Source organism: Cetorhinus maximus, chromosome 6, assembly GCF_964194155.1.
Source record: "Cetorhinus maximus chromosome 6, sCetMax3.hap1.1, whole genome shotgun sequence".
Lineage (NCBI taxonomy): Eukaryota > Metazoa > Chordata > Chondrichthyes > Lamniformes > Cetorhinidae > Cetorhinus > Cetorhinus maximus.
Genome location: NC_135884.1, coordinates 52,688,279 through 52,712,125, shown reverse-complemented (window position 1 = coordinate 52,712,125; position 23,847 = coordinate 52,688,279). Strand labels below are relative to the sequence as shown.

Below are 23,847 nucleotides of genomic sequence, written 5' to 3'. Positions count from 1 at the left end.
CTCCCTCCCTTTTTGAATAAGGGCATTACATTGGCAGTTTTCCAATCTTCTGGGACTTTTCCGGAATCTAAGGATTCTTGGATGATTATGACCAGTGCATCCACTATTTCTGTAGCTACTTCCTTTAATATCATAGGATGCAACCCATCAGGTTCAGGGGACTTAGTGGCCTCTAGCCCCATTAGTATCCCTAGAACTTCTTCTCTAGTGATAGTTATTAGACACACATTAATTTCTCTAATCTTATTTGTCCAATGCCAATTTGCACATGGCTCAAGTAATAATCCAGAAATTATTACCTTTGAGGTTCTACTTCTTAATTTGGTGCCTAGCTCATCATACTGACAATGCAGAGCCTCCTTCCTCATCCTGCCTATGTCATTGGTACCGACATGGACCACGACCACTGGATCCTCCCCCTCTTACTGCAAGTTCCTCTCCAACCCTGAGCAGATGTCTCGAACTCTGGCACTGTTCAGGCAGCAAAGCCGTCTGGACTTTTGCTCCTTGCTACAGAAAACAGTGTCAATCCCCTTTACTATCCTGTATCTTGCTACCACTACATTCCTTTTTGCTCCTCCCACTTGGATGGCTTCCTGTACCACAGTGCCATGGTCAGTTTGCTCATCCACCCTGCAGACCCCACTCTCACCCAAACAAGCTGAGAGAACCTCAAACCTGTTGGACAGTTGCAGAGGCTGACACTCCTGCCCTCCTGCCCTCCTGCCCTCTGGGTCCCCTTATCTGCCTCACTCGCAGTCACACCCTCCTATCCCTGGCCGCTGACCAAATCAGAAGGACTCTATCCCAAGTGGTGTGATGCCTCCTGGTATAAAGCACCCAGGTAGCTTTCTCCCTCCCTGATGTGTCACAGAGCTCAGCTTCCAATTCAATGACTCTGAGCCAAAGTTCTTCGAGCTGCAAGCACTTACTGCAGACATGTTTGCCCTGGATCACAATGTTATCCAGGAGTCCCCACATGCTGCAGCCTTGACTCATCATCTGTCCTGCCATCCTTAATGTGTTTTAAATAATTACTTAATTATATTAATCATTTATTTATGTTGCTTTCTTATATATTTTATTAACTTTATCACCAAACCTTAGGGATAGAATAAAATTTACCTACTTACCAGATACTCACCAAACATCTAGCTCCTTTCTGCGTAGTAGAGCAAGAATCAATTTCTATGGGTTGAGAAAGATAGAAAGAGAAAACGAACAACTCCCCTCTCACCAAGCTCCAAGGCTGCATTCCATTTGTCAGTGCTGCACTAAAGAACCCTGATTTGAACGTAAACTTAACTGGGGCTACAGATTCAACCAGTTAGCTCATAAACTACTCAGCACCTACAACTGAGAGTGAGTTTACCCTGAGATTGAGTTACGAACAGTGATTTTGATTAAATGCTATATTGCACATTCTATAACTAATTCAGTGTACATTTGCATGAACATTGAATCTGTTTTAGTTCATTGACCAAAGCAGTGACTAACAGAAGGATTATTTTAGCTTTGTTGACTTTCATTATTGAAGGGTTGCATGTGAATTCTTTTACACAGTCAGCTGGTAAAGTTTTCAAATGCTTCAGATTGGTGTCCAAGAATAAAAGGATGTCTGTTTTGCTAAGTCATTTTATGCTCTCACTGCTAAGTGTTTTAAATCAGTCATCACCTGAATCAAAATATTAAGTCTGATTTCAATTATGTATTTTTAAACAGATATCATGAAAATCCCCTAGGAAGAGAGATGGACCTTAGAGTAGTTTCTCTATATTTATACCTACCTATTGGAACTGTTAATATAATTACAACTATAATTAATTTTAATTAGAAGATCGGCAACAGAAACAAATAAATGTATCTATTTTCCTCAGTGTAAGAAAGGCAGAAGTATCAACACACCCAGAGGCATTTTTTTTAAAGAATATTATACAAAGGTTAATGGGAAAGTACAGTCATAAATCTTTAAATATGGGGAGTGAATATTTAAAATGCATCATTTAGAAGTATTGACCTGATTCAATAATTTAAACGAAAGATGGAATGGTGACACAGTAGATTGGCACACTCTTCTTTCATTTGCAAGGCCTGGTTTCGATCCAGCTGGGACTTATGGGGTGATAGCCTTCTATCTCTGCTGACTATAAAGACCCTCCTTGAGATACATTTTGCTGGCTGCCACCCGATCCTGAGTGACTACAGGCTTAAAGAACAGAAATATCCATAATTAAGTAAAAATTACTTTTAATTTTAACTTATAATTGTAATAATCAATTCAAAGTCTATTGTTTGAAGTCATGTTTTAAGAAGGATATCATATCAACACTTTCCAATCATACTTTCTGATTGTCCATGGTATTGCATAAATTGAATTAAGACCAGTATGGTAGGACAGAGGGAATGATTCAATTAGCATATAATTCAGTCCTCATTATTAACTCACATTGTTGGTCCTTACTTTTATATTGAATTTTTATTTAAAATTAGTTGTGATTAGGTTGTAAAACTTGGGGCAATTTGAAGTAGAGAAATGGTATGTTTGGAGCATAGAATTTATTTGTGGTTTAATGCTATTAGAGGCAAAACAAAAGCACTATAGTGTCAACTTTGGTGGATGGTGCATTTACAGTGTGGTAACTTTATATACCTTTCCATTTATAAATGTGAACATAGGAATTTATAATAGGAAGAGTTGACCCTAAGAGTAACAAAAATGTGACAACAGGAAATGTGCACAATACCGGATTCTTAATACATTATAGATATGTGGATGAATTTGGGAGAATTGCATTGATTTCCATCAGTCATTCCCAGCCAAAACATGGCAATATAATGCTTACTAGCATAAGTTATGAGATACAGAACAACTTGACATATCTAAACAGTACAAACATTAATTATAATTAAAAGGAGAAAATAATGAAAATATGTTAAATATCTGCCCATGATTCCTTTCTCCTGATCAGTCTTTTGTCAAAATATACCTGTGCAGTTTTAAGTATCTTCCTGTATACAGTCCAAAGGACAAATACAGCCCAAAATATATAGAAACATGGCATTTGTGGAATTACTTTGCCAAATAAATATTACTTAATAACAACTTATGCTCAAGTTTGCTCTAGACTGAGAGTAGAAAAATGGTCCTAAGAGTGCCCATGTCAACTGAGAGTGTTGGAGGAGAAAATTGACTTTGTATGGTAAATTGGAAGGGTAAAGCTAAGTTTTCTATGCCCTGACAGCCCTAGGTACAGGCCATGATGTGAATGGATACATGTTTATCTCACATGGTAAATTCCTGAGGCCAGCTGAGTAATCTGGGAAAGTGTTGGTGAATGGAGACAAAACATTTCCCCTGAGAGAGAGGAAGAAAATGACCAAATGAATCAACCTGCCATTCTTCCATATCTATCACCTCCTGCTTCAGAATAATTCAGAATGGCATTTGTAGACTCCTGGGATAAGGTTGCTGGCCAACATTTTCAATCAATAGTGCTGACGTGCATAGAATTTAATGCCACAGAATTAATTTCAGAGTTCTCCAGGAATATCTTAACTATGTGCCTTTAATCTAGGTATTTCCAGGTTCCACCTTTGCTTCCTCTACATTGCTTCTGTGCACATGGTGATAATTTATGTTGAATTTGAATGAACTTTTTTATATGGTAGGTTTGCCTACTGGGAACTAGAGTAAAACTGCTCTAGTTCAAAGTAGCGGTTAAAGAGAGTAGTCCATCCATCACCCTGCTCTCTTGGTTGGATTTGAAACCAAATTGCAAATCTTCAAGACACAAATATCCCACAGCAGCTGTGTCCTCCTCATATAACATTCAGCAATAATACATGGAATTTCTTTGCTCTGACGAGCGAATGGCTTTTCTTTGTAATTGTGGGACTGTGTATATAAATAACTAGCTCTACTTATCCTTTTATGTAACTGCCTAACAGGCCAACTGCTGTTTGTGGGAGATGCTGTAATGTGAGAATGGCTGCACAGAATGTCTGCCGTGTTTATCTACTTAATAGTAACTGTGCTTTGAAATTCATTATATCAAAACGATTTGACATATTTTGCTATGCTATAATGCTAGGCAAGCGCATTGCCTACATCTTTTATTGAAAATGGAAGAAATGTGAAACTCAGAATAACTTTGAATCTGCAGCACAGAAACAGGTAATTCAGTCCAACATGTCAATGCCAATGCTTATTCTCTGCACAAGCCTCTTTCCACACTGCCTCCATCTCTTTGTTTAATTCTTTCACGTGACATGGCAAAGTCTGCTTTTGTTGCCTATCCTAAATTATGCTTGATAAGGTGATGGTGAGCCACCTTATACCACTGTAGCCCATCTCATAGGTATACCCACAATGCTGTTAGGAAGGGAATTCCACATTTTTCACCTAGCAACGGTGAAGTACTGGTGATATAGTTCCAAGCCAGGTTGATGTGGAGATTGAGGAGGAACTTGCACATGGTGGTGTTCCCTTGTGTCTGCTGCCCTTGTCCTTCTAGATGATATAGGACATGGGTTTGGAAGGTGCTGTGTCTCGCCTGCATGAATATATATTATAATATATATTATAATATATATATTATATATTATAATATATATATATATATATATATCTGCTTGTTCTGAACTCATCCATATGTTCAAACAGCTGAAACTTCATCCACCTTATAAACTCCTTCATAAATTCAATGACATCTGTCAGATCTCTTCATAGGCTCCTCTTTTCCTGAGAAAAGAACCTCAACATGGTCAGCTCCCTGAAGTATATATAAACCACTTCAGTTATGGCCTTATTTCTACCTTGAAAAAATATATTTAAAACCTAGCCAACTTCAGCATGTAATAATTTTTATCTCCCTTCAGAATATAATGCAACCATGTTTCTATATCTATCTTTCAATGAGATATTCCTGTAGTTCCATTTACCTACTGTTCTGAGTTAAATGTAAAAATAGGAATCAGAAAAAAACACATTGAATGAAAAATTGTTTATTGAAAGAAAGTTAAAAGGCACATTTTCTGTAAACTACCCAGCCACGTAGCAACCCAAAAGTCCCTGCACAGCAGGCTGCACGCAAGTTGGCCCGTTTAGGCTACTGCACATGTGCAGCCATGAAAAAAAATTTAAAGGGGCTGGGCACTTAAATAAATCATCCATGTACTCCAAGAAATATGGAGGCAATACTGGTTAAGGGTACTTGTTACATTTTTGGGTTTCGCATTAGATATTCTCCTTGAGTTCATTGTCAATGGCTACTTCTAAAAGGTGACTGTATAATCCTTACAAATCACAGGTAAATGTAAAAAAAAAACATGAAATTAAATACAGGACTATTAACATTCTAGCCCAATGAATAATACCACATGCCAACATATGACTAACTCATTTTTGGAACACATGCATATATAATCAGTCAGGCTATATAACAAACAATTTTATTTAATAGGTAAATGATTCAGTACAGACTGTAAACATACAAACATATGAATTAGGACCAGGAGTAGGCCACTCGGCCCCTCGAGCTCACTCCGCCATTCAATAAGATCATGGCTGATCTGATTGTAACCTCAAACCCACATTCCTGCCTACCCCTGATAATCTTTCACCCCGTTGTTAATCAGGAATCTATCTAGCTCTGTCTTAAAAATATTTAAAGATTCTGCTTCCACTGCCTTTTGGGACAGTTCCAAAGACTCACGACCCTTTGAGATTAAAAAAAAACTTTTCCTCATCGCTGCCTTAAGTGAGCGACCCCTCTCTAGATTCTCCCACAAAAGGAAACATCCTCTCCACATTCACCCAGTTGAAACTTCTCAAGATCTTAAGGCTTTCAATCCAGTCACCTCTTACTGTTCTTAACACCAGTGGATACAAGTCTAACTTGTCCAACCTTTCCTCATTAGACAACCCACTCATTCCTGGTATCAGTCTACTAAACCTTCTCTGAACTGCTTCTAATGCATTTACAGCTTTCCTTAAATGTGGAGACCAGTACTGCACACAATACTCCAGATGTGGTCTTGCCAGTGCCCTGTACAACTGAAGTATAACGTCCCTACTTCTGTAATCAATTCCCCTCACAATACACGATAACGTTCTATTTGCTTTCCTCGTTACTTGCTGTACCTGCATACCATCCTTTTGTGATTCATGCACTAGGATACCCAAATCCCTTTGAATCTCAGAGCACTGCAATCTCTCACCATTTAGATAATAAGCTTCTTTTTCATTCTTCCTGCCAAAATGGACAATTTCACATTAACCCACATTATACTCCATTTGCCAAATCTTTGCCCACTCACTTAACCTATCTATGACCCTTTGTAGTCTCCTTATGTCCTCTCCACAATTTACTTTCCTACCTATCTTTGTCATCAGCAAATTTAGCCACCATTCCTTCGGTCCCTTCATCCAAGTCATTTATATAAATTGTAAAATGTTGAGGCTCCAGCACTGATCCCTGTGGCACACCACTCATCACACCCTGCCAACCGGAAAAAGACCAATTTATGCCAACTATCTGCTTCCTATTAGCCAGCCAATCTTCTATCCATGCCAATATGTTACTCCCTATACCATGAGCTTTTATTTTCTGCGATAACCTTTGATGTGGCAACTTATCAAATGCCTTCTAGAAATCTAAGTGCAGTACATCCACTGGCTCCCCTTTATCCAGAACACATGTGAATCCTTCAAAGAACTCCAATAAATTGGTTAAACATGATTCCCCTTTTACAAAACCATGTTGACTCTGCCTGATTGTCGAGAATTTTTCTAAGTGCCCTGTTATAATATCTTTAATAGTAGCTTCTAATATTTCCCCTATGACTGATGTTAGGCTAACTGGCCTGTAGCTTCCTGCTTTTTGTCTCCCTCCCTTTTTGAATAAAAGAGTTACATTTGCTATTTTCCAATTTAATGGATCCTTCCCCGAATCTAGGGAATTTGGAAAATTAAAACCAATGCATCACTATCTCATGAGCTGCTTCTTTCAAGACCTTAGGGTGAAGTCCATCCTGGCCTGGGGATTTGTCAGCCCGCAGCCCCAACAATTTGCTCAGTACCACTTCCCAAGTGTTTGTACTTTTCCAGAATTCCTCCCTCCCTTCCATTTCCTGATTTACAGCTATTTCTGGGATGTTACATGTGTCCTCTATAGTGAAGACTGAAGCAAAATACCTGTTTAATTCATCCGCTATCTCCCTACTTTCAATTATCAATTCCCCAGACACACTTTCCATAGGACCAACATGCGCTTTGTTGACTCTTTTCTTATTTAAATATCTATAGAAACTTTTACTATCCATCTTTATATTACTAGCTAGCTTTCTCTCATACTCTAATTTTTCCCTCCTTATTAATCTTTTTGTAATTTTCTGTTGTTCTTTATATTCTTACCAATCTTCTGACATGCCACCCGTCTTTGCGTAATTATATGCTTTTTCTTTAAGTTTGATTCTGTCTTTAAATTTCTTAGTTAACCATGGATGGTGGGCCCTCCCCTTGGAATATTTCTTTCTCATTGGAATGTATCTATTCTGTGTATTCTGAAATATCCCTTTAAATGTCTGTCATTGAACCTCTATTGACCTACCCCTTAACCTGATTTGCCAGTTCACTTTAGTTAGCTCTGCTTTCATGCCCTCATAATTGCCTTTATTTAAGTTTAAAATAATAGTCTTAGTCATTTCTCCCTCAATCACATTATGATCACTGCTACTTGGGGTGCCTTCTCTATGAGGTTATCAATTAATCCTAACTTGTTGCTCAATACCAGTATATCCTGCTCTCAGGTTGGCTCCAAAACATGTTGTTCTAAGAAACTATCCCGAAAACATTTTGAGCTCTTCATTTAAGCTACCTTTGCCCATCTGATTTCCCCAGTCTATGGGGAGAATTTTCCCGCCCGTCTGGGGGGTTGTGCGGGGGTGAGTAGGAGCAGGCGCGAGCCCAATCGGCACCCACAATCGGGTCCACGGTGCCGTTTTACATGGGCGGGCCAATTAAGGCCCACCCAGCGTGATGTGCGCCCAGAAGTGCTGTGTGCTCCCTGTGTGGACGGGGGGAGGGGGTTGGGGGGGTTGGCGGGGTGCGGTTCCCTGAGTCGGGGCCAGTGTTCTTCCGCGCACATAGAAATCTCCCTGAGGCACAGAGGTGCCCCAAGGAGATTAGTTTAAGGTTCAAAAATTTAAATAAAGAAAATAAAATATTTTAAGACATGTCCCCTCATGTGACAGTGTCAAGAAACATTAATCAAAAAATTTATTTAGTTTATAAACCCTTCATGAAACCTCATCCCACCCGTGGATGAGGTTCCATGAAAAATGCAAAGGCTGCCTGGGCTCTTCGCCTGCCCGCCAACATTAGGGTTGGATGGGCAGCTCAGTTTATTAGTTTAATTGATATTTAAATGGCCTTAATAGACCTTTGACAGGTCGGAGGGCATACAGCTGACTCAGCTGTGCGCCCGCCGAACTGAAAATCTAAATGCCACGCAGTGACGTTGGGACGCATGCCCAATGTCACCCCGCATCATTTTACGCCTCGGGGAGTGGGCCCCACCCCTGCCCCCACTCGCCGAGCTGAAAATTCTGGCTTATATGTAGATTAAAATCCCTCATGATTATCGCTGTACCTTTCTGACAAGCTCCCATTATCTCTTCTATTATACTCTGTCCTACTGTGTGGTTACAAATAGGTGGCTTGTACACCACTCTCACAAGTGACTTCTTGCCCTTATCATTTCTTATCTCAACCCAAACCGCTTCTATATCTTGGTTTCCTGAACTTAGGTCATCCCTCTCTAATGTGCTGATACCATCATCTAATTAACATAGCCACCCCTCCAACTTTCCCTAACTTCCTGCCCTTCCTTAACTCTTATTGCCACAGATCTGTGTCATTGTTTTGTAAGTGACAGAACTGCTAGCACCTTACAAGCCAAATGTCATCGGGTTGGGGCAGAAAGCTGGACTTATCTCTGCTGGGAATTCTCACTCCACTGCCTCAGTTGGAATATGTCTAGCATTGGAGTTTTTTTATACTGAGTGCATTAAGGCATGCCCACCTCCAGATGGGGCAAGCAGGCACCACCAGTGAAATTCAGGTCAAGCAAGCAACCTGGAACCTTGAAGAAATGGCTGATATTTTGTAAAAAGGAAAAGAACAGATTAGTCTCTTACACAGAGGTAAAAGAACAAGATCAGGGGAAGGGGCGTGATGTCAAAGGTACCTGAGCAATAACTCTCACTCCCTGGTGGATAGACACTTGAGTTTCTGACTGCGTGAGGCCAGCGGGCTGCAGAGATATGCCCATAGTTTAATTTATTTTAATTTGATTTATTTAATTTAATCTATCTCATATAAATTAAGTTCCCTGTCATTGACCCTGCTAATTTTAGCTGTGTCTGTGCTGAAGGGGACTGGCAGGAAATTTTAGCATCTGTCTGTCGACAGTAGTTGTAATTATTACAAATCTTCTCAATATGAAACAATAGAGCTATTCTCCTGTCTTGCCTTTCAACATAAAATTGATCATGAGACATCGGCACACATCTTTTAACATAGCAAAATGCTACCACAAAGTCAGATCTAGTTCGGTCACTATGCTGACTTGCAAGGTAAAGTCTGCCTCAGATAAATAATTCAATATTGAAGATACACTGAAACACTATATATTAGACAACTACAATTAGATTAGAGCAACTGCTCATAAAAAGTCCATGCAAATACATTTGTATTTAAAGTTCAAATTTTCAGCCCACTTGTCCACAATGTTTCACTGACTAAATTGAAGAGAAGACACCTAAACAGACAAGCTTTAAGAAATGCTTGCAAGAATATGCATTTGAACCAAGCATTTTCCATCCCAGACTGCAATATAGAATCCAATAACTTGAAGAAAGTAGTGAAACCAATAAATAATCTAACACGTAAGAATGCTTTAATTTTGACACAGAACTTAACATATTTTTGTAAGTCTCTAAACCTAGATTGATTCAAATGCTACAATCATTTTCAGAAAAGTGGAAGAACTGCATTTTGCTTTTGTCAGTACAAATGGAAAGCAGCACTATACAGCATTATTCTGTCCATGTGAGGATTACAATTTTGTCTCCGCTATTAGAGCTCTTTAATAGCATGATTTGCTGAGTATCCATTGAAGCAGACTCATCAATAGTTCAATCAAGCCATTAATTGATTAAATACAAGCAGACATCAAAATTGAATGTTTGAATAAACTTGTGCTTAGATATTTAAGAACTCCTCTGAATGTATCTGTGGAAAATATAAAATCTGAAGACTTCAAAGAACAGTTGTCACAAATTTCTAAATAATCAGTGTTTTTTAAATACTTTCTTATTTGGAATCTGCACTGCAAATCATTCTGACACTAGTGACATCATTTTTTCCTTAATTCTCTGAATAATTTTGTGCCTTGATCCACAGCACATAACATTGCAAATTTAATAACATTTGATTACCAAGGTTGGTTTCCTACAGAAATCCTGCACTCTGTTGCTCTCAATTGGTTTCAGGACTAAACACTCTTCATTTTGTTAAACTCAGATTATTGAATTGCTCTCGTGTCAGCTTTTCAATCATTTCTGAGAAACTGCTTAATGGTCCCCTCTGGGAGAATGCAAATTAGTTTAGGGAAGATGAGTATTAAAAGCTGTACCATGATCAAAATAATCATTTCTGCATCTGATAAGTATTGAAGATCCATCATTTAATAACATTTATGGTCAACTCCTCCAATGGTTGTGTGGGTAATTGCATTACATGAAGCAGTGCAGAGACAGACAGAATAAAGGGTTTCTGGTTCAATTACTCCTCCCTAATGAGTTAACTGTTGTTTGATGGGAGGACAGTAGAGCTATTATAACAGGCACCAAGAACATCGGGTTATTCAGGGGAAAAGTCAACCAGGCTCCCTGCTCCTCACCACTACCCAATGATCTCTGCTAGAAAGGGCATATAGGGTTTAACTGTGATGCTTCCAGAGTTTCAACAGAGTTGAATATTCTGTTCGTATGAAGAATGGAGTAACATGTTTTAAACTTAGGATAAAAGGAGCTAAAAATTAAAATGTTTGAAACAGGCAACCGTTTTTAAAATTCATTCACGGGATATGGTCTTCACTGGCTGGGCCAGTATTAATTGCCCATCCAGAGTTGCCCTTGAGTAGGTGGTGGTGAGGTGCTGTTGATGTGCTACCTTCCTGAGCCGCTGCAGTCCATGTGGTGTAGGTACATCCACAGTGCTGTCAGGAAGGGAGTTCCAGGATTTTGACTCACCGACAATGAAGGAACGTCAATGTATTTCCAAGTCAAGTTGGTGAGTAACTTGGAGGGGAATTTCCAGGTGGTGGTGTTCCCAACTATCTGCTTCCCTTGTCCTTCTAGATGGTAGTGGCCGTGGGCTTCGAAGGTGCTGTCTAAGGAGCCTTGGTGAATTCCTGCAGTGCATCTTGTAGATGGTACACACTGCTGCTACTGTGCGTCGGTGGCGGAGGGAGCGAATATTTGTGGAAGTGGTGCTAATCAAGTGGGCTGCTTTGTCCTGGATGGTATCAAGCTTCTTGAGTGTTATGGGAGCTGCATTCACCCAGGCAAGTGGGGAGTGTTCCATCGCACTCCTGACTTGTGCCTTGTAGATGGTGGACAGACTTTGGGGAGTCAGGAAGTGAATTACTTATAGCAGGATTCCTAGTCTCTGACCTGCTGTTGTAGCCACAGTATTTATATGGCTAGTGCAGTTCAGCTGCTGGTCAATGGTAACACCCAGGATGTTGATAGTATGGGATTCAGTGATGGTAATGCCATTGAACTTGAAGGGGCAATGGTTAGATTCTCTCTTGTTGGAGATGGTCATTGCCTGGCACTTATGTGGCATGAATTTTACTTGCCGCTTGTCAGCCCAAGCCTAGATATTTTCCAGGTCTTGCTGCATTTGGAGATGGACTGCTTCATTACCTGACGAGTCACAAATGTTACTGAATATTGTGCAATCATCACCGACCATCTCCACTTATGAAGGAAGGAAGGCCATTCATGAAGCAGCTGAAGATGGTTGTGCCGAGGACACTACCCTGAGGAACACCTGCAGTGATGTCCTGGAGCTGAGATGACTAACCTCCAAAAACCACAACCATGTTCCTTTGTGCTATGTATGACTCGAACCAATGGAGAGTTTTCCCACTGATTCCCATTAACTCCAGTTTTGCTAGGGCTCCTTGATGCCACACTCAGTGAAATGCGGCCTTGATGTCAAGGGCAGTCACTCTCACCTCACTTGGGACTTCAGCTCCTTTGTCAATGTTTGAACCAAGGCTGTAATGAGGTCAGGAGTTGAGTTGCCCTTGCGGAACCCAAAATGGGTGTCAGTGAGCAGGTTATTGCTAAGCAAGTGCCGCTTGATAGCACTGTTGATGACCACTTCCATTACTTTACTGATGATGGAGAGTAGGTTGGCGGTAATTGGCCGGATTGAATTTGTCCTGCTTTTTGTGTACAGGACATAGCTGGGCAATTTTCCACATAACTGGGTAGATGCCAGTGTTGTAGCTGTACTGGAACAGCTTGGCTAGGGGCATGACAAGTTCCGGAGCACAAGTCTACAGTACTATTGCTGGAATATTGTCAAGGCCCATAGCCTTTGCACTATCCAGTGCGTTCAGCCATTTCTTGATATCACATGGAGTGAATCGAATTGGCTGAAGACCGGCATCTGTGGTGCTGGGGACCTCCAGAGGAGGCTGAGATGGAACACCCACTTGGCACTTCTGGTTGAAGATTGTAGCAAATGCTTCAGCCTTATATTTTGCACTCATGTGCTGGGCTCCCCCATCATTGAGGATGGGGATATTTGTGCAGCCTCCTCCTCCAATGAGTTGTTTAATTTTCCACCACTGTTCATGATTGGGTGTGGCAGGACTGCAGAGGTTAGATCTGAATGTTGGTTGTGGGATCGCTTATCTCTGTCAATCACTTGCTGCTTATGCTGTTTGACACGGAAGTAGCCCTGTGTTTTAGCTTCACCAGGTTGACACCTCATTTTTAGGTAAGCCTAATGCTGCTCTGCCATGCCCTCCTGCACTCTCCATTGAACCAAGGTTGTTCCTTGTTTGATGGTAATGGTAGAGTGGGGGATATGCTGGGCCATGAGGTTATCCCGTTGTTGCTGATGGCCCACAGTACCTCATGAATGCCCAGTCTTGAGTAGCTAGATCTGTTCCAAATCTATCCTATTTAGCATGGTGGTAGAGCCACACGACACAATGGAAGGTATCCTCAATGTGAAGAAAGGGCTTCGTCTCCACAACGATCATGTGGTGGTCACTCCTATAGCTACTGTAATGGACAGATGTATCTGCAGGCAGCTTGGTGAGGATGAGGTCAAGTATGTTTTTCCCTCTTGTTGGTTCCCTCACCACCTGCTGCAGACCCAGACTAGCAACTATGTCCTTTAAGACTCAGCCAGCTTGGTCAGTAGTGGTGCTATGGAGCCATTCTTGGTGATAGACATGGAAGTCCCCCACCCAGAGTACATTCTGCGCCCTTGCCACCCTCAGTGTTTCCTCCAAGTGGTGTTCAACATTGAGAGCATTGATTCATCAGCTGAGGGAGGGTGGTATGTGATGATCAGCAGGAGGTTTCCTTACCAATTTTTGACCTGATGCCATGAGACTTCATGGGCTCTGGAGTTGATGTTGAGGACTCCCAGGGCAATTTCCTCCTGACTGTATACCACTGTACCGTCACCTCTGCTGGGTCTGTCCTGCCGGTGGGACAGGGGTGGTGATGGTGGTGTTTGGGATATTATCATTAAAGTATGATTCCATGAGGATGACTGTCAGGCTGCCGCTTGACTAGTCTGTGAGACAGCTCTCCCAATTTTGGCACAAGTCCTCAGATATTAGTACGGAGGACTTTGAAGGGTCGACAGAACTGAGTTTGCCGTTGTTGTTTCTGGTTCCTAGGTTGATGCCAGGTGTCCATATGCTTTCATTCCTTTTTTGAGACTTTATAATGGTTTGATACAACTGAGTGGCTTGCTAGGCCATTTCAGAGGGCATTTAAGAGTCAGCCACATTGCTGTGGGTCTGGAGTCATGTGTAAGCCAGACCAGGTAAGGACAACAGTTTTCCTTCCCTAAAGAACATTAGTGAACTTGTTAACATTTCAACTGCATAAGCTTCATCACAACTCAAAACTAAAAAAATAAGCAAGCGTTTTAGTATGTTGGAAAAAAAGGGAGAAAATTGGGTGTGGTAGAAGAAACAACCAGATATTCCAATCATAAAAAAACATTAATTGAGTTAAATAACCTACAAATTTTTTGAATGATGAGCTCAGTGAAGCAATTAAAACCATTGTAATGTTTTGAAACATTTTGATACTTAATCCACAGAAAAGGTTTAAGAAAAAGCATCACATTTAAACATTAGGGGCAGAATTTTCTGGGTGGCGATGGGGTGAAGCGGGAGCAGGCAATGGCACGGGTGGGCGCGGACCCGATCAGCACTCCCGATCGGGGCCGTGCCGCCATTTTACATGGGCGAGCCAATTAATGCCCACCCAGCGTGACACTCGCCCAGAAGTGCAGTGCGCTCCCTGTGTGGGCGGAGGGGCGAATTCCCTGAGTCGGGGCATGTGCGCAAAAGAGCACAAATCTCCCTGAGGCACAGAGGTGCCTCAGGGAGATTAGCTTACGTTCAGAAAAATTTAGCAAAGGGAAAAAAAAATTTTAAACACATGTCCCTTCATGTGAAACTGTCACATGAGCTGGGACATGTCCATTAATTTTTTTCAAAATTTTTTATTTAATTAATAAACACTTCTTGAAACCTCATCCTGCCCGTGGATGAGGTTTCATGAAAAATGTGAAGGCCGCCTGGGCTTTTCGCCTGTCCGCCAACCTTAAGGTTGGATGGGCAGCATTCTTAACAACTTTAATTACTTTCTTAATGGCCTTAATAGGCCTTTGACAGTTCGGCAGCCCGCGGAACTGACAATCTAAATGACGTGTGGTGACGTCAGGACACACGCCCAACATCACCGCACGTCATTTTACATGTTGGGCCCGCTCGCCGATCAGAAAATTCTTCCTTAGGTTTCTAAAGCAAAAAGCATTGAGGCAAGTCGTCTTTAAAGTGTATGAAATGATAGATGGTTATAGGCTCAACTTTGAAATTGTTCCCCAAACGCTAAAAAAAAACTGCAAACAATGCATTAGTCTGTCTCAGTAATTGGTAAATTGTGAAGTCCCTAATCCCAGTTGATCAGAGGTTGTTGGGCAACTTGCTGTGAACCTAGGGAGATAAAAACATGGACAAGAACACATACTGCCAGTCGGATTTTGAAATCAAAATCATTGAAAGCTTTGGCTAGTTGAGAATTTTTGCGTGCAGGAGGGGAGTTCATAAACAAGTGAGATAACCCATGAATGTGGATGGTTGGTGTGTTCACTGTTTTGTACTTTGATTGAAGACAAATTGTAAATAAAGCCATTTAATGACTTGTACCTGACGTTGTCTTATTCGATGTGTTCTCAGTATACTTGAGGGCTCATGTGAAAGTCGCAAATATCTGGGTCAGATGACAAGAGTGTACTGTGTTTACACTACTGCTAAGGACAATGGCCATGTTGTTTTTGCCATTAAGGAGGGGGGTGAAATCATAGGTCTGAAAATGGAATGGGGTTGGGGAAGTGTCCTGTTGCCTACTATAGAAGAGAGAAATGTTTCACAAGATCTGGCACAGAAGGTGGAGTCAGCACAACAGAAAGAAGAAAGGCTGTAAGAAATAAATAATCTTTACAGTAATCAGGTTGGGAAGAAACATCATTCAGATTGTTATGGATTTATAATAGATCTCAGTGCAGTTTGGGGAAAGAGTAGTTCAGGAAGAAAGGGAAGAACCAAATTGAAAGCATAATTACTTAACTTTGCATTATCAGAGTAAGAGCATAAACTACATCACCATCATCAAAATAAGGGGGAAGAGATAGGGAGTGGGCTTGGATTGAACTGGAACATGTCTCATAAGAATACAAACATATCTGAGCTTTGTATCCATTGTGAAAAATAAATGATTGGAAGCGGAGAATTTAAAATGGCTTAAGCGACGAAATGCATTGAGAGAATGTAGCAGGGTAGAAACCTGACAAGGAGGAAAAGAAAACAATTGAAATAGGAGAAAACTGGTTTAACCGGAATAACTGTTCAGACCAGAGGCCTGCAATGTGATCAGAACAGGTAGAAACAGGTTGTTGATGGGAGACAATCAGGTTAGTGGCATGGAGACTGGAAGTTCTTCAGATGAGCTAAGATCACTAACAGTCTGCAAAATGGTTGTTGTCAGCACTAGGTTTGTCCTCCAGAGGAAGTCGAGAGTCATTATTCCATAATTAGCTTCCAGCCTCAACCAGACAGAGAGCCTTTAATCATGCAACAGTCAACCCTTTGTCAGTTCTAAATATTCTGTTCTGCAAATAAATTCTTTTGCTGATGCAATTGAATAAAAGTTTTAGGAATTTTTTATGGATTTTTTTTTTTTATAAATCTCAACAGACCCAACAAGAATTACAATACCACCATCGGACATGGATGTCACAGTGGGTGAAAGCACAATCTTACCATGCCAAGTCTCCCATGATCCTTCATTGAGTGTTGAATTCTCGTGGTCTTTTAATGGTCAACTTATAGACTTCAGAAGAGATAGAGATCATTTTGAAAAGGTCGGAGGGGTAAGTGGTTCACACAGCTTTATAACCTAATTTTGTCATACAGTGGAGCTTTGATTACAAGGTAAGATGTGCTAGGTTCCAGATATGAGTCTGAAGAATGGGAGAAAATGTTGTATTTGGATAATATGATCAAAGGCTGTTAAAAACTGAGACAAAACAAGCTATCCATAACACAAAATGAAGTAAACAAATACGTTAGTCTATTATTGACCTGTACAGACACATGTCAGGATCAATGCTTAGTGTTGGTATAATGTTGGCTGATAGCAGAAGAGGTGCCAGGAGAAATACCTCAGTACCTCTTGCTGGAGAGGGGTAGAATTCGCCTGGCTTCTCCTTCATTATTGTGCAATGAGTTGTGTGAATTTTGGATTGTGTTTTACTGTGGCGTTGTTCCACATCCATACTAATATAATCACTAACAGTCACTGCCAAATGACAAGAGGGACTTAGGTGAGGTATTGGAGGGTGCTCATGAAACTGTGTCTAAGATAGAATGAGAGAAAAAGTCACGTAGGAGCGAAAAATGAAAATTGGGGAGTAAAAGCAAATGCAAAATTTGCCACTTCTGTTGTAAAGTTTAATTTCTATTGATGGATAAAGCATTTTACTGTGATTTTCTTGTCTACTGTCTGGTTAATTTTTAAATTGCTGAGAGAAATGAGTAATCCTTTGGCGGATTGGCAATTTATATATCGCTTTTCATGTTCTCAGGAAAACCCAAAAAGCTTCACAGCCAATTAATTACTCTTGAAATGTAGTCGTTTAGGTAGATGAATTCTAGATATGGTTGTTTTTATTACTGACATTGTTTAGTAGCTGTGGAACATTGGTAGCTAAGATCTGAATACCTCCTATTTTCATCAAAATCCAGTAAAATTTCAGGTAATAAACAGCAGGAGGGATGTTCATTTAGAGAAATAAGTACTTTAAGATTTGTTTGCAGCTACAAGAGAACCTTAATAGTGCCAGCAGCTAAAACATTCATTGCAGGTAGAAGCTTATTCTGGTTGCCAAACACATCTCTTCAAAGGAAGTACTGTGTAATCGTATGGGATAATTGCAGTGCTGATCAGTCAAATTAGTCAATCTCCGGCCTCTTAATTTTGCTTTCCTTCGAAAATTACAATAATTGTGACAAACAAGATTATGCTTGAATTAGTTTATTATATATCACAATAATATTAGCTGATTACATGTTGAGTCAGGTTGTCTGACTTACCTCCCATGAGTGGCACTAAGAGATGATAAGAATTGAAGTTCATTTTGAGATTCCTGTATTGTGATGTCTTTTTTGTCAGATTTATCAATTTTTCTAGATAGGAAATTAATTAATTAAATCGCATTTTCTAATAAAATATAATGTGAATTGTAACCTTGTAACAGCAATACATGTCGAAGTCTATAATTATTGAAAGAATTCCTATATTCTGTTACTTGTTCACATTCTGTTGATGTATGTTGTGAAGATTTAAAGAAGTTTTGCATTTGACTATCAATGTACATTTTCTACTTATTTGTTTAACTATTTCCCTTTTCCTCATTGTACATTCTTGAGTGAAAGTGTTCCCATTCCTTAGACTGTCTTTAGGTGTAGGTGCCACAAGGGAGGTTTGTTATGGGAGTATCTTATTCTCAAGACTATTCCTCACTCTTGATTTTATAAATAAAGGAATGTAAGTGCTTTGCGTGAACATTATTAATAATATGAGTGCTTTCTTTGCCTTTAATTAATTACAATATCCCAATGCAGGGGATCCACAAAGTCTTCTTTGAATTTACCCAATTTGGATATATTCAGGTGTTACCCAGATTACATTGTGGGGATTCAATGATGGTCATGGCCTTTTTGTAAGTGCAGCTTCAGATTTATAAGCACATGACTAGTGGCTTAAAGAATCTATAGTGGTTTAAGAAGACTGATCAAGGATTTGGAATCAAACATTTAAATTTGAAGCTACTTAAATAGATTCAGGCTTATCTCCTTCATGCAAGCCTATGTCAAGACTGTTTATTACCTGAAATTTTACTGGATTTTGATGAAAATAGGAGATATTCCAATCTTAGCTACCAATGTTCCACAGCTACTAAACAATGTCAGTAATAGAAGCAACCATATTTAGACTTCATCTACCTAAATGACTACATTTCAAGAGCAATTAATTGGCTGTGAAGCACTTGGAGTTTTCCTGAGAACATGAAAAGTGCTATATAAATTGTCATGAGGCTATGCCCCTTTATTTCTGAAAGTATGATTTTTCAACTTTCAACCAACTTGAAATTTTGCAATTTGAAATGAGACATAACAAACCACTTAAGAATGTAAGGCCACCTTCCAAGAGGAAGGTGAAAAACAAACATCGCCCATTGAAGCTCGTCGCTGAGGAAGAGACATTAAAATGTAAAGTGCTGGATATTGAAACAATGGCTGCCACAAACACACACACCTCAAACCCTTTGGAAATATGCAATGGGTGAAGTATTTCAGGCCAGACTGCAGCCACTGCAGAGAGATTGAAAGAAAGTTTTCAGTAGAGGAAATAGGCTGAAAGCTGGTTTCTCTCTCTCTCTCTTGCTCTCTCTTAGAACAGGTGTATGTTTGGAAGCCAACACTACAATTTACCGAACCTAGATCTCATAATTTTTATGCCTGACTGCATCTACAAAACTAGCTCATCCACATTGGCCGCAACGTTTAAAAATCTGTACCCCGAGCAATCACAGGGCACTTAACCATATATTCTTTTAACTTTTTTTATTGGACTCTAACACCCCTTATTTCTGACATCTCTATGTGTGTATGTGTGTGACTGTCATGAAAATATAATACTTTTCATAATATTATTGTAATTTATTGTAAAAGTAGGTCATTAGTGAGGTTTGGATTAGTTTCTCTGTGTTCATGTGTGCGTGTGTTTGTGTGTGTGTTTGTCTTTGTGTGTGTGTGATTTAATTGAATTGGAAACAGCTGGTCTGAAATCTTTGGGTTATCAACAAGGTTTGAAATGCTAAATACGTAAACATGGCTGAAGTTTTAGAATGTAAGGTGTAAGGAAAATTTGAATATTTAGATAAACCTGAGTAGTTTGAATTTCAAAAAGACGGTAAGATTTTATACCTAGCCAGAAGAAGCCAAGCCAAACACTGTTTATTTTTCCTAAAGGTTACTGATAAAATTAGTACTATGAAAGATTTATATCATCAGAAAAGTAAAGTTGCAAAAACATGGGAACAATGAAATTTGTATTAAAAGGGAGAAACATGTTTAAAGGAGAACAGACTGTGAAAAAGGGAAGGCATTCCAAGATCTAATACAAGTGTGAACAGCCTCCATTCTCTGTGCATCAAGTTGCTGGAACTAAAGCTGAGAAAACTCACTTTGAATATCACGGTCCAGGGTATTGTGTTGCATTGCCAGGGTCCGTTTAAATCTATTTGTTTTTACTGTCACCTTAACGGGTGTGTAACTGGAAGCCAGATTAATTAGGGGTTTTAGGAGTTGCTATAGTTGTAATTTGTCACCCTGTGTATGTGCTTGAAATCTTTTCTTTTGTTAATAAATATTTAATTTAGTTTTGTAAAACCTCTAAATCTTGGTGGACTTATTACTACTGAATTCAAGGCACACATTTCGAAACAAAATACAAATTGCAAAATCATTGTGACTGCTTGCTCAAGTTTCCCTCATGGATTTGATCCACCTGGCAACACATCATCTGCTGTGTCATAACAGTGATGTCGCATTTTTAATATTTTTTTTTCCCTTGGGTTTAATGGTTAATAAATTTGCTCCTTCCTTAGCTCAAGAAAACCTTGTTTGATTGGCTCCTTATTGCTCACAGCTTTTTTTTGTTCATTGATGGGATGTGGGCTTCGTTGGCTAGGCCAGCATTTATTGACCATCCCTATTTGACCTTGAGGAGGTGGTGGTGAGCTGCCTTCTTGAACCACTGCAGTCTGAGTGGTATGGTACACCCACACTGCTATTAGGGAAGGAGTTCTAGGATTTTTCCCCAGCCACAGTGATGGAACGGCAATATGTTTACCAAGTCAAGAAGGCTTGGTGGGGAACTTCCAGGTGGTGGTGTTCCTATGTGTCTGCTGCCCTTGTCCTTCTAGGCGGCAGTGGTCGTGGATTTGGAAGGTGCTGCCTAAGAAGCCTTGGTGAGTCCCTGCAGTGCCTTTTGTAGATGGTACACACTGCTGCTACTGTTCGTCGGTGGTGGAGGGAGTGCATGTTTGTGAATGGGGTGCCAATTAAATTGACTGCTTTGTTCTGGATTTAAATAGTTAAATACATTTGGATTTGGAAAAGATATATCCTCATGAAAAAGAAACTTAAACCTTTGTGGCCAACCAAGGAGGTTGAATAGAGGAGAGCCAGTTCATACCTCTTCACCTGGTCACAACAAAACTGGGGGCTCATATCTGGATTCATCATGCTCGCAGACTGATGAAAGAATTGAAGTCCCGAAGTAAATTGTTCCTTCAATTCTGCAATACTAAAGTGTTAAAATGTCTGCACTCAATGTCAATGCTTTCATAAAACAGTATGAGATAACTGGCAAGAAGTTAAGGGCACTGTCCTTGGAAGAATTAAAAGGTGTATCTAGGCACTTAGAGATGGATTTCCACTCAAAAGCCAGAAAAACAGAAATTTTGAAACAGGTGGTAAAAATACCTAGAGGTGGAAATTGAGGAAACCTCCTGCTGATTACCATGTACTGAAATAGATAAATTAGTGGCAAAAAAATTAAGATTGGAGCAGTGGAATTTGGAACTAGGATTTAAGGAAAGAGAAAAAGAGAGAGAGAGCCAGGAAAGGGAAAGAGAACGGGAGTTTAAATTAAAACAGCTTGGGTTGAGAAGAGGTGACCCCATTGTGTCCATCAAAGACACCCTGAGCTCGGATTTAAGGGTTGTGGTATTCAAGTTTGCCCATTTAGCCTCTAAATTTGATGAGGAAGAATTAGATGCATTCTTTACGTCTTTCAAATGGGTAGCACAGCGGTTAAAGTGACCAGCCCAACACTGGTCCCTGCTGTTGCAGAGTAAGTTGACAGGAAAAGCTCACAAGCATTATTTCCTCTTGCCTGAGGAAAGTGCCACAAGCTATGAGGCAGCAAAAAGGGCTATTTTAAGTGCATACCAGTTAGTGTCAGAGACGTACTGTCAGAAATTCTGTACCCTCAGGAAATGGCCTGACTTGGTGTACCTGAAATTTCAATGGCTTAAGCAGCTCTCTTTTGATAATTGGGCATGGGTGCTTAAAATTGAGGCCACCTATGAAAACTATCATGAAAGAAATCTCCTCGAGGAGTTCAAAACCTCCATGCCTTTCCCGATAAGAACTCACATAGAGGAACAGAGAGTAACAGGGGCCAAGCAGGCAGCAACTCCAGCTGATGATTATTAGCTTAACCACAAACCCTCATCCCAAAGGAAACCATTCCCTAGTCACCCCCAACCAACTGCGAAGGATAGAGTAATAAGGAACTGAGCACCCCTGGGACAGAAGGGACAGCTGGAAACACATGGATCCTCCTCAGGCCAGAAAGGATGGTGCTGAGAGGAGGAATGAAGCCAAGAAGCCTGTGTGTTTTAATTGCCGCAAGGCAGGACACCTCTGTGCTGATTGGTGGAGGTTATGGGAAAAGCCCATGGGATTTGTTGAGGCACACAAACCCCGCACAGAAAATGAGAGTCAGACAGAGAGCATAGCAGACTAGGCTATGGCTCTGACTGTGACTGCAAATCCCTGTGAGTGTGGGTGAGTTTATAAAACTCTCTGAGAGCTATGAGGATTTTGTATCAAAAGGAAGAGTGACCACATTACCCGAGGTGGCTAAGCCTATAGTGATGCCGAGGGATACAGGGGACAGCCAAACTCTACTGCTGGGAAAAAGCATAACTGTTCCACCAGAGTGCAGTAAGTGTCAAGATGCTGGTAAAGCATATTGAAGGAGGGTACATGCCCATCCCCTTATAGCGGTTGCACCTGGAATGCAACCTTGTGTCAGGAAAAGTGACTGTGGGAGTCGTCCCCAGTTTGCCTGTGGTTGGGGTCAACCTGCTCCTCGGCAATGACCTGGCGGGATCAAAAGCGATAGCATCCCCAGCAGTCTAAGAGAAGCTGACCAAGGTCAGGGAGACAGAACAGCTGCTGGAGGAAGTATCAGGCATTTTCCCTGACTGTGTGGTAACCCGATCTGTAGCCAGACAAACTCCATCAGAGGAGGTTGAAGTGGCACTGCAGACTGATAACTCTACTGTCTGGTTACCTGAGACCTTTTTCGGGAGTCTAGAGGATGCTAAAGAGATAATAAGCTTCCTTGGTTGCGGCTCAGGAAGCTGACCCATTGTTAAAAAACTTAGCTTCGGTTTGGGCAGTCTAAGCTGAGGCAGAGGCAATCCCTGTGCTGCTACATTAAAAATGAGGAAGTGGAGACACCCTCATAGACCTGCAAATGAGCAGTGGACAGCGATCCACCAGGAGGTGGTACCACCGAGGTACAATGGGGAAATATTACAGCTAGCACACAAAATTCCGATGGCTGAGCACGTTGGTATATGAAAAACCCAAGCCTGCATCAGCTAGCATTTTTACTGGTCACATCTCCACAGGGCTGTAGTAAGGTTTTGCAGAACCTGCCATACTGGAGGTTGTAGGACAACCCCAACCGGCAATAAAGCCTGCACCTATGATTCCTGTGCCGGCTTTTGGGGAACCACTCAGCAAGGTGCAAGTGGACTGTGTGTAGCCCCTGCCCAAAACAATTGGGGGCTATGAGTATATCTTCACCATCATGGACATGGGTACCTGCTTCCCAGAAGGTATACCCCTGAGAACCATATCTGCCAAAATAGTGGTGCGGAATTAACGCTTTTCTTTGCCTGATATGGACTGCTCACCGAGGTCCAGTCCAATCAGGGCTCAAATTTCCAGGAAGTCATGGGTAACCTGGGAATGACCCAGCTTTTGCAGGGGGTGCTAGAACAGTACCACCAGATCCTAAAAGCAATGATCAGGACATATTGCCAGAAATACCCCCATGAGAACACTCAAACTGATATAAAGT

At 40.7% G+C, this 23,847-nt stretch overlaps 1 protein-coding gene across 4 annotated transcripts in view; it reads left to right on the top strand.

The window, feature by feature from the left end:
* The window catches only part of LOC144681763 (contactin-4-like), a 1,677,954-nt gene that overhangs the window by 1,217,364 nt on the left and 436,743 nt on the right, over positions 1–23,847 (top strand). For all 4 annotated transcript variants that reach the window (XM_078543733.1, XM_078543732.1, XM_078543731.1 and 1 more), the window contains exon 13: positions 16,593–16,768. In XM_078543733.1, coding sequence (XP_078399859.1) covers positions 16,593–16,768 — 176 coding nt within the window. The remainder of the gene's footprint in view (positions 1–16,592; positions 16,769–23,847) is intronic.